Source organism: Halichoerus grypus, chromosome 15 (genome assembly GCF_964656455.1).
Source record: "Halichoerus grypus chromosome 15, mHalGry1.hap1.1, whole genome shotgun sequence".
In the NCBI taxonomy this organism is placed as follows: Eukaryota; Metazoa; Chordata; class Mammalia; order Carnivora; family Phocidae; genus Halichoerus; species Halichoerus grypus.
In genome coordinates this window covers 10,681,207-10,693,528 of record NC_135726.1, presented here as the reverse complement: position 1 = coordinate 10,693,528, position 12,322 = coordinate 10,681,207, and the positions used below count along the sequence as shown (strand labels likewise).

At 36.5% G+C, this 12,322-nt stretch overlaps 1 protein-coding gene across 1 annotated transcript in view; it reads left to right on the top strand.

Annotated features, from left to right (window-relative positions):
• Window positions 1–8,969, top strand: part of CNTNAP4 (contactin associated protein family member 4) — a 369,439-nt gene extending 360,470 nt beyond the window's left edge. Inside the window, exon 25 of the mRNA XM_078063784.1 lies at window positions 8,647–8,969. Coding sequence (XP_077919910.1) covers window positions 8,647–8,713 — 67 coding nt within the window. The 3' untranslated portion in view covers window positions 8,714–8,969. The remainder of the gene's footprint in view (window positions 1–8,646) is intronic.
• Window positions 8,970–12,322: the final 3,353 nt, after the last annotated feature.

Here is a 12,322-nt window from a genome sequence, read left to right as displayed (position 1 = left end):
CACAGGACACAAAAATGACATACAGAAATTGGTTACATTTCTAATATACTAAAAACTAGCTATCAGAATAAGAAATTAAGAAAATAATCCCATTTACAATTACATTAAGCAGAATAAAATACCTAGGAATAAATTTAATGAAGGAGGTAAAAGGGCTGTACTGTGAAAATTCTGAGACAGTGACAGAAGAAATTGAACATGGCACAAATGGAAAGATATACCATGCTCATGAATTGGAAGAATACTGTTAAAATGTCCATACTACCCAAAACAATCTACAGATTCAATGCAATCAATCCCTATCAAAATATCGGTGACATTTTTCACAGAACTAGAACAGAGAATCCTAAAGTTTGTATGGAGCCACAAAAGACTCTGAATAGCCAAAGTAATCTTGAGAAAGAAGAACAAAGCTGGAGGTATCATGCTCTCTGATTTCAAACTCTACTACAAACCTGTAGTAATCAAAACAGTATGGTACTGGCACAAAAACAGACAGATCAGTGGAATAGAACAGAGAGCCCACAGATAAACCCACAATTATATGGTCAATTAATCTATGACCAAGGAGGCAAGAATATACAATGGGGAAAAGACCATCTCGTCAATAAACAGTGCTGGGAAAACCGAGCCACTATCTTATACCGTATACAAAATAAACCATATACACATACACATACAACAGTGCTGGGAAAACCGAGCCACATCTTATACCGTATACAAAAATAAATTCAAAATGGATTAAAGACTTGCATGTAAGACCTAAAACCATAAAATTCCTAGAAGAAACCATAGGCAGTAAGCTCTTTGACATAAGTCTTAGCCTTTTTTTTTTTTTGGGATCTCTCCCCTCAGGTAAGGCAACAAAGGCTAAAGTAAACAAATGAGATTAGATGGAACTAAAAAGCTTTTATGTAGGGAAGGCAACCATCAACAAAATGAAAAAGCCACCTACTGAATACAGGAAGATATTTGCAAATCATACATCTTACAAAGGGACAATATCTAAAATATATAAAAAAAACTTGTACAACTTAATATGAAAAAAAAAAAACCCAATTATAAAATGGGCAGAGGACTTGAAGACATTTTTTCCCAAGAAGACATTCAGATGGCCAAGAGGCACATGAAAAGATGCTCAACATCACTCATCATCAGGGAAATGCAAATCAAAACCGCAGTAAGATATTATCTTGTATATGTCAGATTAACTATTATCAAAAGAACAAAAAATAACAAGTGTTGGCCAGGATATGGAGAAAAGGGAACACTTGTACACTGTTGATGGGAATGTAAATTGGTGCAGTCACCAGGGAAAACCGTATGGAGGTTCCTCAAAAAAGTTAAAAATAGACTTACCACATGAGCCAGCAGTTCCATTGAAGCAAATGAAAACACCAATTCAAAGAATCAGATGCACCCCTACGTTCATTGCAGCTTTATTTAGAACAGCCAAAATATGGAAGCAATCTAAGTGTTTGTCAATAGATAAATGGATAAAGAAGATGTGTACACACACACACGATGGAATATTATTCAACCCTAGAAAAGAATAAAATCTTACCATTTGTGACAACATGGATGAACCGAGAGGGTATTATCTGGGTGAAATCAGTCAGAGAAAGACAAATACCATTTCATTTCAGTTACATGTAGAATCTAAAAAACAAAAACAGACTCATATAGGAAACAAGCTATAAGTTACCAGAGGGGAGGAGCTGGGAGCAGCTGAAGTAGGTGAAAGGGATTAAGAGGTACCAAATTCCATTTATAAAAGAATTAAGTCACAGGGATGTAATGTACAGCATAGTGGAAAATGTTAACAGTTCTTCAGAGATAGGTCCAAAACTCAGATGCACATAAAGGAAGAGCATCAGAGAAGGAGTAAGTGAAGGCAAAATAAAAATGTTTAATTTTCTTATTCTAAATTAATAGATAACTATTCAAAATAATAGCAACAACATATTTGATTATGTATGTTTATATGCTTATGGATACATACAAATGAAATGAATGGTAGCAATTATACAGGGACAAGGAGGAAAAAATAGGATTACTTTGTCATTTTAAGGTACTCAAACTACTTGTGAAGTGCCTGTAACAGAGCGTCAAACTACATGAGGCAAACGCTGATAGAAATGCAAGGAGAAAGAGATGGATCTGCTGTCAGAGTTAAGATACTTCAACATTCCTGTATTGGAAATGGAAAGATCCAGCAGGCAAAAAACTAGTAAGGACATACTGAAGTCAACACACCTGACGCTGGATGTAATATTGTCTATAGACCACTTCATCCAACAACAGCAGTTACATATTCTTTTCTTCTCAAGCTCACAGAGAACATTCTGGGCCCTAATACACCTTAACAAATTTGAAAGAATAGAAACCATACAAGATCTGCACTCTGACCAGAATGGAATTTAACTAGAAATTAGTACCAGAAAGAGAGCAGAGAAATCCCCAAATGCTTGGAGATTTAAAAAGACGCTTGTAACACATGGGTCAAAGAAGAGATCACAAGACAGAAATTTTAAAATATTTTGAACTAAATTAAAGTGAAAACACAACTTACCTAAATCTGTAGAATGCTGTGAAAGCAGTGCTTACTGGAGAATTTGAATCTTCCTCTTCATGGAACAGGGGACAGACCTGCCGTTGCCCCTCCTCCCACTGGATCCTCCCAGTTTCTTTGACTTTCAGGCCAGATGCCTGCTTAGCTCCATTCACGCAAGGGCACCAGCTCCTGGGGCAAGACACTCACATCATCAAGGTTGAGGACATCGCAGACTTACATAGGTTCCTGTCCATCCTCATAGGTTCCAGCTCTTGTCTGTGGTTCCATCTTGTCCATGATGACCCCATTTTACAATTTTCTTCCTCCTTTAACTGCCAGTCACATTGACTTCAACCTCAAGCATCAAAGGCAACAGGCTTCGAGACCACTTTACCGGCTCTCACAACTGCATAAGGTCAAATCCCTAAGATAGGCAAACAGGCAACCTACAGTTAACTTTGTGCTTAATGATGAAAGACTGGGTATTTCCCTCTAATTTCAGGACCCACACAAATTGTTCACACTTACCATTTCTATTGGCTAAATATAGAATAAGTTTATGTTTATTCTATAGAATAGTATTGTACAGCAATAAGTATTGACATAAGTCTTAGCCTTTTTTTGTTTTTGTTTTTTTGATATCTCCCCTCAGGTAAGGCAACAAAGGCTAAAATAAACAAATGAGATTAGATCGAACTAAAAAGCTTTTATGTAGGGAAGGCAACCATCAACAAAATGAAAAAGCCACCTTTTTCATTAGAAATGAAATTTGAGCTTCTAGCCAAAGAAATATGACTGGATAAAGAAATACAAGGCACACTGCGGGAAATGAAGATAACTAACTGTCTTTACGAATAGCCTGATCATCTATGTAGAAATTTCTAAAGAATCTACATTAAAAAAAAAAAATGACTAAAAAAAAAGTGAGTTTAGCAAGGATACAGAATGTAAACCAAACAAGAAAGAGTACATTAAATACATATGGTTAGTGGTCCAAGAGTTGGACGCTTAACTGACTGAGCCACCTAGGTGCCCCCTAATTTTAATTAATTTAAGTAGCCATATGTGATTGGGGGCTACCCTAACATAAAGTTCTTTTCACCTGCATCTACTATTCTAGGAGTCTATAGCTATGCCAGTAATTAAAAAAAAAAAATCATCTTTCAGTTTTATTTATCTCAAAGTTTTATTATAGGCCGTTTGCGTTAATAGTCTATGATAGAGTGAATTAGAGAAGACACAATGCAACCTCAAGGACAGACAGTAAATACACTGACTATAAAAAAGCTGTTTAATTGGTATGTGTGTGATTTCTGACTCTTGTACGTGTCATCACACACAGCCTGCTATTGGATCAATTTCACCACGTATAGCCTGTGAAAGAAGCAGTGCTACTTGGATGCATCTTCAGTGATGCTCACTGCAGGTAAACAAGAACAATGGTGTTAAATTATTTTCAAAGAAGGAAAATATAAAATGACTTGCATTTGGAGACCACCACCCAGGGAGCTTAGTGGCAGATTTTTGACAGTTTGCCTGAATTTGCTCATTCCTAGACGTTAGCTCATTAAAATATTGTCTCCACAGATCTGCCTCCTTTTCTGTGGTGTTTTAAGATGTGCATGGTATTCTTAAATGGAATCACTAACTTTCCCATACACCTTTGTGTAAGAAACAATACTGAAAAATACTACTCTGCTTTTTTGTGATGTGTGAATCAAGACCTCAAAGTACAAGTAATCAATTGACTTACTTTCATACACCTACAAATCTTCACCTTGTAGAAAACACAGCCATAAAAAAAGGAGTCCCTGGAATAACCTGCAATGTTTTACTGTCATTTATGATCAGATTCATTCTTATGGAATGTCTATTCTATACACAGAGCAAGTTGAAATTAAATTTTTATTGTTCAGGTAACCTGGACTCAAAGGATTTGTTCCTATGGAGGAAAATAAAGGTTCTTTCTAGAAACTGTACTTAACTATAAATATATATACATTCCATTATATATATTTATATATATATATATTTATACTTCTATATGTATATGAAATATGTCCACTGAAGTCTTATGGAATTAAATGCAGAGATCACACAAAACATGTAATAAATGACAGGTATGGACAATATAATGCAAAACAGCTTCAACAGATCCTCCAAGGAACATAGCTCTGGTGAGGTCCCCTGTTACATAAGAGTCCCATGGTCATATGGAATGGGGAATTGCTGTTCAACTCCCCTCTGGAAGATGCATTGAGCACATCTGCACCTTAAGGCAACTGAACTCATATACAACAGTGGAAAGTGGATACTAGTATCCCACCAAAGAGTTTACAGATGTATTTGACCAAAGTACCCTTTTCCATTGAACACTTACTAACCTGCTCTAGGACTAGTGATCGAAGGAACACAATTTGGGGAAAACCATCACAGAAAGCTCCATTCATTTTTCAATGTAAGTTACAGTATTCATTTCAGTACTGATTCAAATACAATGGCCATAACTTATGGGGTTTACCCTATTTTCCTAAGTTTGTGACAGCCTTACCTAAGATGTGTCTTCCTATATTTAGTCAAAATAGATGCCAATATAATAATCTTTGCATGTATTTTTTTCATTGAAAATTACATCTTTGTATGCACATGAGCTTATGCATATAATGTAACACATCCTATATTAAAACAAAGTATTAGGGGTGCCTGGGTGGCTCAGTTGGTTGAGTGTGGGACTCTTGGTTTCAGCTCAGGTCATGATCTCATGGGTCATGGGTTCCAGCTATGTGAGGCTCTGGGCTCAGCAGGGAGTCTGTCTGAAGATTCTCTCCCTCTGCCCCTCCCCCTGTGCGTGCATGCGTGCATGTGTGCTATCAAATAAATCTTTAAAAAAAAAGTAAATACAAATGATATACAATATTATGTTTTGACTTTATATATGAACAGATTCTACATATAGTTAATGGGCTGCAATTTCCTATTGATTGAAACGTACCAACAGGAGACAAGCTGTAAAAAGATCCCTGGGCCTTTGGAGCTTCTCCTAATTTCTGATGGTCTAACTGCTTGGCTGAGTCAGTTGATCTAATTTTTATACGCAAAAGAGGGATAGAAGACATTAAAGTAATTTATATCTTAGCCTGTTTTAAAATGAATCTCAGGGGATTTCTAGAAATACATATTCTTACATATAAAAATATTTATCTTACATAGAAGAATATGAATCTCACATAGAAGATAAAAATATAAATGGTTAAAGGGGAAATGTTAGTACAAAGATAAAAAAATAAAAGGCTGAGGGAGATCGGATAAGTTAATCCTTAAAAATGCTTTTTGTTCTAATATTCTGGGATGCTATATTTGAAAATGAATATGTGATTTATTTTACTTGAGTTCTACTGGCCCTCTGTTTTCATGCTCTTCCAGTACAGCATCCAGTGACTTGATAAATGTGTTGTAAAAATGCATCTTTAAAGGAAATTATATTCTGAGTTTATTTAAATCAGAATGTCTTTTACAAAAATTGTTTTCAGGACTTGAGGAAAATTAAATAAAACTGCAATATTTAGGAATTTACTTTGTATCTCTGAATATTAAATAAGTTCACTCCACACTGGTTATAAATTTATGTGCACATTCAAATTCTGTATTTGATTAATATGTATTCTATGGAGTCTTCATTACTTCATAATTATCCTCTGTTGTGGCAAAAATTATTCTTTTAAATCACAGATTTAAAAAAATAAGCTCAATATCTCATTTATTTTCCAGTTTTCTTCCTTCATCAGATTGACTATTCATTTTAGGAATACTTTCCTAAAGATGTTTTCATTGTATCAACATGTTTTAGTTTACTACTTGTTGCTATTATGCTTTCTTATTTTTATTTAGAGGAAATAAATTCATTGACATTCTTTATGTATTTTTGAGCCCCTCTACATAACATTACATTAGAATGGGGTGATAAAATAGGACTCATCCCCTATGCATTTCTGGTTGATCTTACTCTCAGCACACACTCCAGCCAGCTACCATCATAAAATAATTCAGCGTATCTAAAAAGAAGGACTCTACCCATTTAGCAATGTCTACTCTCGGTGCTAGACAGGTGTTTTGGCTCATATTACTCTATATTTGTTCTTTCTGCTTTGGTATCCCCAAAATACTGCATTATCTGCTCCATGGTATTCTTTATATGGATGTTATTTTGTTTGGATTATGCATTTTATGATTAAACAATGAGATCATACACTTTCATTTAAAATATAGGAAGCAGAAATACCTCAGTAGTTCCAAGTTATTCTCTTTTAATAAAGATAACAAAACATATATATATGTATATATATATATTTTTAATTTGGCACTAGATGGCACATTCTTGGGCAGAAACAGAGAAAGCGTATAATTCAATGTTATCAGCCAACTGCCATTTACTATGTGCTAGGCACTGTGACAAATGATTAACATGTAAACTGTAACATTTAACTCTCATAGAAGCATTTTAGAGATTCTGAAAAAGAGAGATACATGGAGATTAATTAACTCCCCAAACCACAGCCACAGCAGCAAGACAAGGAACACACACACACTCACACACAGAGCCAAAAGATACAGCTACTCGCACTCTTGGTAATTAACCTATGATTTCTTCTCTACCACCCTAGTCTAGTACAACTGAAAGTAATTATAAAATAAATATAGAAATTTAACTGTGGGAGTTTTGAGCCAGTAGATTTCCATGACTGGGAGAAATTAATGTTTGGGAGAGTAGAGTGGGTTGGAAAATAGTTGATAGAAAAAAGAACACAATTTCCTAAAGAGATAAAAATTTTTACGGTGATGAAAATGTGCTCAGTTATAAAATGCTTTCAAATGTATTGGCTAAAAGCAGATGAATCAACTGAAATGCAGAGAATCATATGCATTTTTCCATGTTTTTGTAATGGTAGTAAACTGTAAATGAGGATTTGGCTTAATTTAAGGCAAATTCCACGGATATTTTATATCTAGTCCACAAAACAGGATTCTACAGTATCTTCTCGGATACTTCCCGTTCTGTCATAGGAATAACAGGTGCAAGAACATCACTCGTGGGACTGGGAAACCACAGAGGATGGTTAAGAGACCAGGTGTAGATGACCGGTATCCTTGAAATAAAGCAGATCAAGGAAGCAACGTATTCAAGGATGTGATGTTTCCAAAAGGAAGGAAGGTGGTAGGTAATCCCTGTAGTTCAATAATTCACTTTCTTTGAGAAGAGCCCATCATCATCATCAACAACAAAAAACAAAAGGAGGGAGAAGGAGAAAAATACAATACGCTAAGAATGAGTCTCAAAAGAAGGTCTGGTTCTTGTCTAGAAAGCTTTAAAACTCTACTAAGATAAGTAAGGTCCATAAAAGAGATTCTGAAATAGCACAAAGACATCTCCTCTTCCTGGAAAGGCACATGAAGTATCATAAAGATGGAAAGGCACATGAAGTATCATAAAGACGTAAATGTTTCCCAGTCAAACAATGTCACCTCAGACCGGCCACAGGGTCCGCATACACACACCATGCTGCGGAACAATATATATCTTCATCCTCATTGTTGAGTGGGTATATATGCATGCATGAAAAATGTCTGGAGCAGATACATGCCAAATATTAAAGACAATTTAAGAATTGGGACAAGAACGGCAAATGGTGGCAGACCTGTGAACTAGGATTTCATGCGCTTCCTGTCCTGCTTGATTTTTTAAAAACTACAATTGTATAGTGTTTTTACCTTACAACTTTATACTAAAGCAAAACCAGAAGTAGCGTAAGCTCAAATATAACCAATAATACCTTTCTTTTTTTTTTTTTTTTTTTTTTTAAAGATTTTATTTATTTATTTGAGAGAGAGAGAATGAGAGAGAGAGCACATGAGAGGGGGGAGGGTCAGAGGGAGGAGCAGACTCCCTGCAGAGCAGGGAGCCCGATGCGGGACTCGATCCCGGGACTCCAGGATCATGACCTGAGCCGAAGGCAGTCGCTTAACCAACTGAGCCACCCAGGCGCCCCCAATAATACCTTTCTTTCCCCCTTGTTTTCTCTTTTTTTCCTGTGTAGATTGACTTCACTGATGACCTGGAAGCCGAGGGATTTTTTTTTTTCTGATAAGAATGATGGACAGTAAAAGGACACAGGCTTGCAGATTAATGCTAATAAAATGTGAACCAAATCTGTGCAAAGATGAAATCATCCCTCACTTTCCATTCATTCTGCAAACAATCTGATGATCAGATGCTTTCATTATACCCTGTGTGTTTCTCTTACAGAAAGCAGCAGGGCAGCATTTTGATAATACTGACTTTCTGGAGAAAATGTAAGCAACTGATCTTGGAAGGCCTTGCTGTGTAGGGTTCCTTTGTTTGTGTTTGTGTGTGGTATGTGTTTCCTCTGGATCCTCATATATTAAAGAACATTTTCAATTCGAAGTGTTGCATTTCTTTCTTCCTTTTTATTCCTTCCATTTTATTCCTTAGCATGATGGTTAGCCTTCAGTGGTAAGCAGAATGAAGACCTCCCAAGGATGACCATGTCCTAATTTCCAGATCCTGTAGTTTTGTTACCTTTCATGTCAAAGGAATATTTAAGTTGCAGAGGGAATTCAGATTGCTAGCCAACTGACTTGATAATGTGGAGATTATTCTGGAATAACACAGGTGGGTACAATGCAGTGACAGGGTCCTTCAGTTGGAAGGTGGAGGCTGACAGTAGGTAAGGGTAATGTACTGGGATGCGAGAGGGATCTACCTACAGTTGCTGGCTTTGGGGATGAATCAAGAGGCCATGAGCCCAGGAACGTGGGTGGTCTCTCAAGGGGAAAAGGCAAGGAAAAGTATTCTCCCTTGGAGCCTCCAAAAGGAACACAACCCGGGCAACATGGTGATCTTTGTTCACTGAGACCCATTTCAGAGTTCTCACCTCCACAAATCTAAGACAATACATTTATATGTTTTAAGCCACTAAGTTTGTGATGATTTGACAGGAAAGTGAATATACCAACCCAGAAAGCAAGGCTACCAGTTGCTTCCCCTGCAACCCCTAGCTTGCCAGGCTGGTCTGGGGGCCTCCTTTGAGTGCTAAGATCCCCACCCTACCCTGTGTTGGTTTCTCTTGGTGTAGTGGCTAGAAAGAAGCTTGAGGACAAATTCTTACTTGTCTGGGGCTCCAACCTTGGATCTCTGATGACTGCACTTCTGGTTCAGAGATGCTATAAAAATACATTGAGTATGACTATCGGTTACTGTGTGCAAATAAAAGTTACTTTTAGAATATAATTTTCCTACAATCTACTTAAGAGTATTCTAGTAGCTAATGGTCTGTTTGCCATGTCCCTGAATACCTTATATAGATTAATTTCATATAATATTTGAAACAACCCTATAGGGTAGGCACTACTATTATTCCTACTACCACTATCACCATCATTCCTGATTTATTTATTAGGAAAATAAACCAAAGCATAGAGAAGCTGCCGAGAGACTCCTCGGTAGTATGCTTTACCACCTTGTTTTTAACCTTGGCCATTTGCCTCTTGAATCTGAGTACTTAATCAACACAATCTGACAGTTCTTCAATATGTCCATATAAAAAAAAGTCTACCCCCATAAATCACCTGTGTTGCTGAAAGAAAAGGCTTTAGCTAAAAATATTAAGGTTATCATACCTAGAAGGACGGGCCCGGCCAGGGGAGTGGAGGACTGAAGTCATGGCCCAGCAAGGTAGATACACCTCTGGAAGGCCTCCAGCCCAGAGTTTATGGGAGCTTCCTCCTGCAAGCGATGCACAGAATTGAAGACAACTTACCATGTGCTCCTATTTTCACTTAGCAGGAATGCAAATGTCATGGTGAATGGTCTTAGGAGGACTGCTGAATGCCGCCTGAAGCCTGTTGATTTGTTCTTGCTAGGATGGCTCCAGTCACAGAAATGAAGCTTTCCTGGAGGCTACAGGGGATATTGTGGTGTCCCAGCAGACACCGGTAATGTCCTGGGTTCCCAGCTGATGGGAATATTGGCTGCCAGCAGCTCACAGCGCATTCCCTGAGAGAGACCATCTCCCCCAGGCTTAGCCCAGACACCATTTTACTTTTTACATGTTTTTCTAAACCAGAAAAATTTTGGTCCAGTAAAAGCTTGTTAATTGGCTATTAGCTCCTTTTTTGCTGACCACATACTTAGCAGATACATACCATTACTATCAAGTGACAAAAAAGAGGTGGGAAAAGATTTCTCCAAGCACAATAAAAGTTCTTACCTTTATTGACCCTAGACTCAATACTGTCCACCATCTGAGTATTCTGATTTATAGTCTCTAGATTCAGATGTTTAATTGAACAAAATAACACTTTTTATTCAGACATCTGAAAGACAGCCTTCGAGTAGGTTCCAGAAAAAAATATTTGAAACATTCAGAAGGCAAACTGGTGTATAACCTAAGTGGCAGTGATACTCTGAATGGGCTGCTAATTGAGAGAGATAATTACTATGTATCTTATATGCCAAAATAAAATTGTCCTGGCGAGAAAAACAGTAGCTTTATCTACTCTGATTGTGACATCTGTTTAACCTTTCTTTGAAAGTAAACCAATGAAAATTTTTGCCTGATATGTACTGAAAAATAAAAACAAAACCTAGAGTACCCATAAAAGTTATGAGCTTTCCAAAGTTTTTTCTTCAGAGATACCCAATCATTGAATATGCATCCTCATAAGACAAAATCATGGAAAGAGATTCCAAATACTAGAAGGAAGGTTGTCTCAGTTCACTGAATATGAACAGAAGAAAACAGTTACAATATTCATAAACCAAACTTACACTGAAAAGATTTTTTTTCCCCAAAAAAGCAGAGCACAGCATTTTATAATGCATCAAACTACAGAATGTATTCATATTCAATAAGCCTAGTTGTATTTTATGATTAAAGATAATATAAGGCTTTGTATGAATGACATTCTTGATGTATTTGAAACAAATAAAATGTTTAATGGCATGAAAGCATACAATTTAAGGACACATTTTTTAAAAGCAGCTTTTTCTTAAAGAATTCAAATTTAATGTTAAAAAATACTATTTAAGAAGTGCCAAATTTTACCTTTAACTTGGCAATTTCCTGTCGGTTGTCTGTTTGCTCTAATCTCCCCCACTTCTCTCAAGTGGGAAAAAGAAAACAAAATATCTGTAATCACACTGTCGTCATTAGAACATCCCAAAGGGAACAAAGGAGCACGTTCTGAGTCCTTGAAAGTCTTGACATTTGCAGCCCCTACAGAGAAATCAGAGGATCAACTATCACAAAGAAGGTAGCTTTCAAAGCCGACCTAACAGCCACAAAAGCCTAAACAGTTTCAGCTTTAAAAGAGGACTCAAACTATTAAGTATACTATTCTGAAGGTATACACGAATGTCCATCTGTGTCTATAGCTGTAGATTTGGGGGATATAAAGGGAAACTAATTCCTGCATTATTTTTATTATACTTGAAATTTGGGCCTCTTAGTGGAAATAGAACACAGAAAGTGTTTATTAGAATAGTTAAAATATTAAGAGGTGAAGAAAACTTTAAATTTACTTACATTGATATTCTCTGACTATGCACGATTTCTTAATAATTTATGTAAAAGGAAGACACTGAAAAGTCTTAATAGCATGGACCTGAGTAAATATGTAGGATGTAGGCAGATTCTATGATAACTCAGATTTAAAAGGTTTTCCAGGGGTGCCTGGTGACTCAGTCAGTTA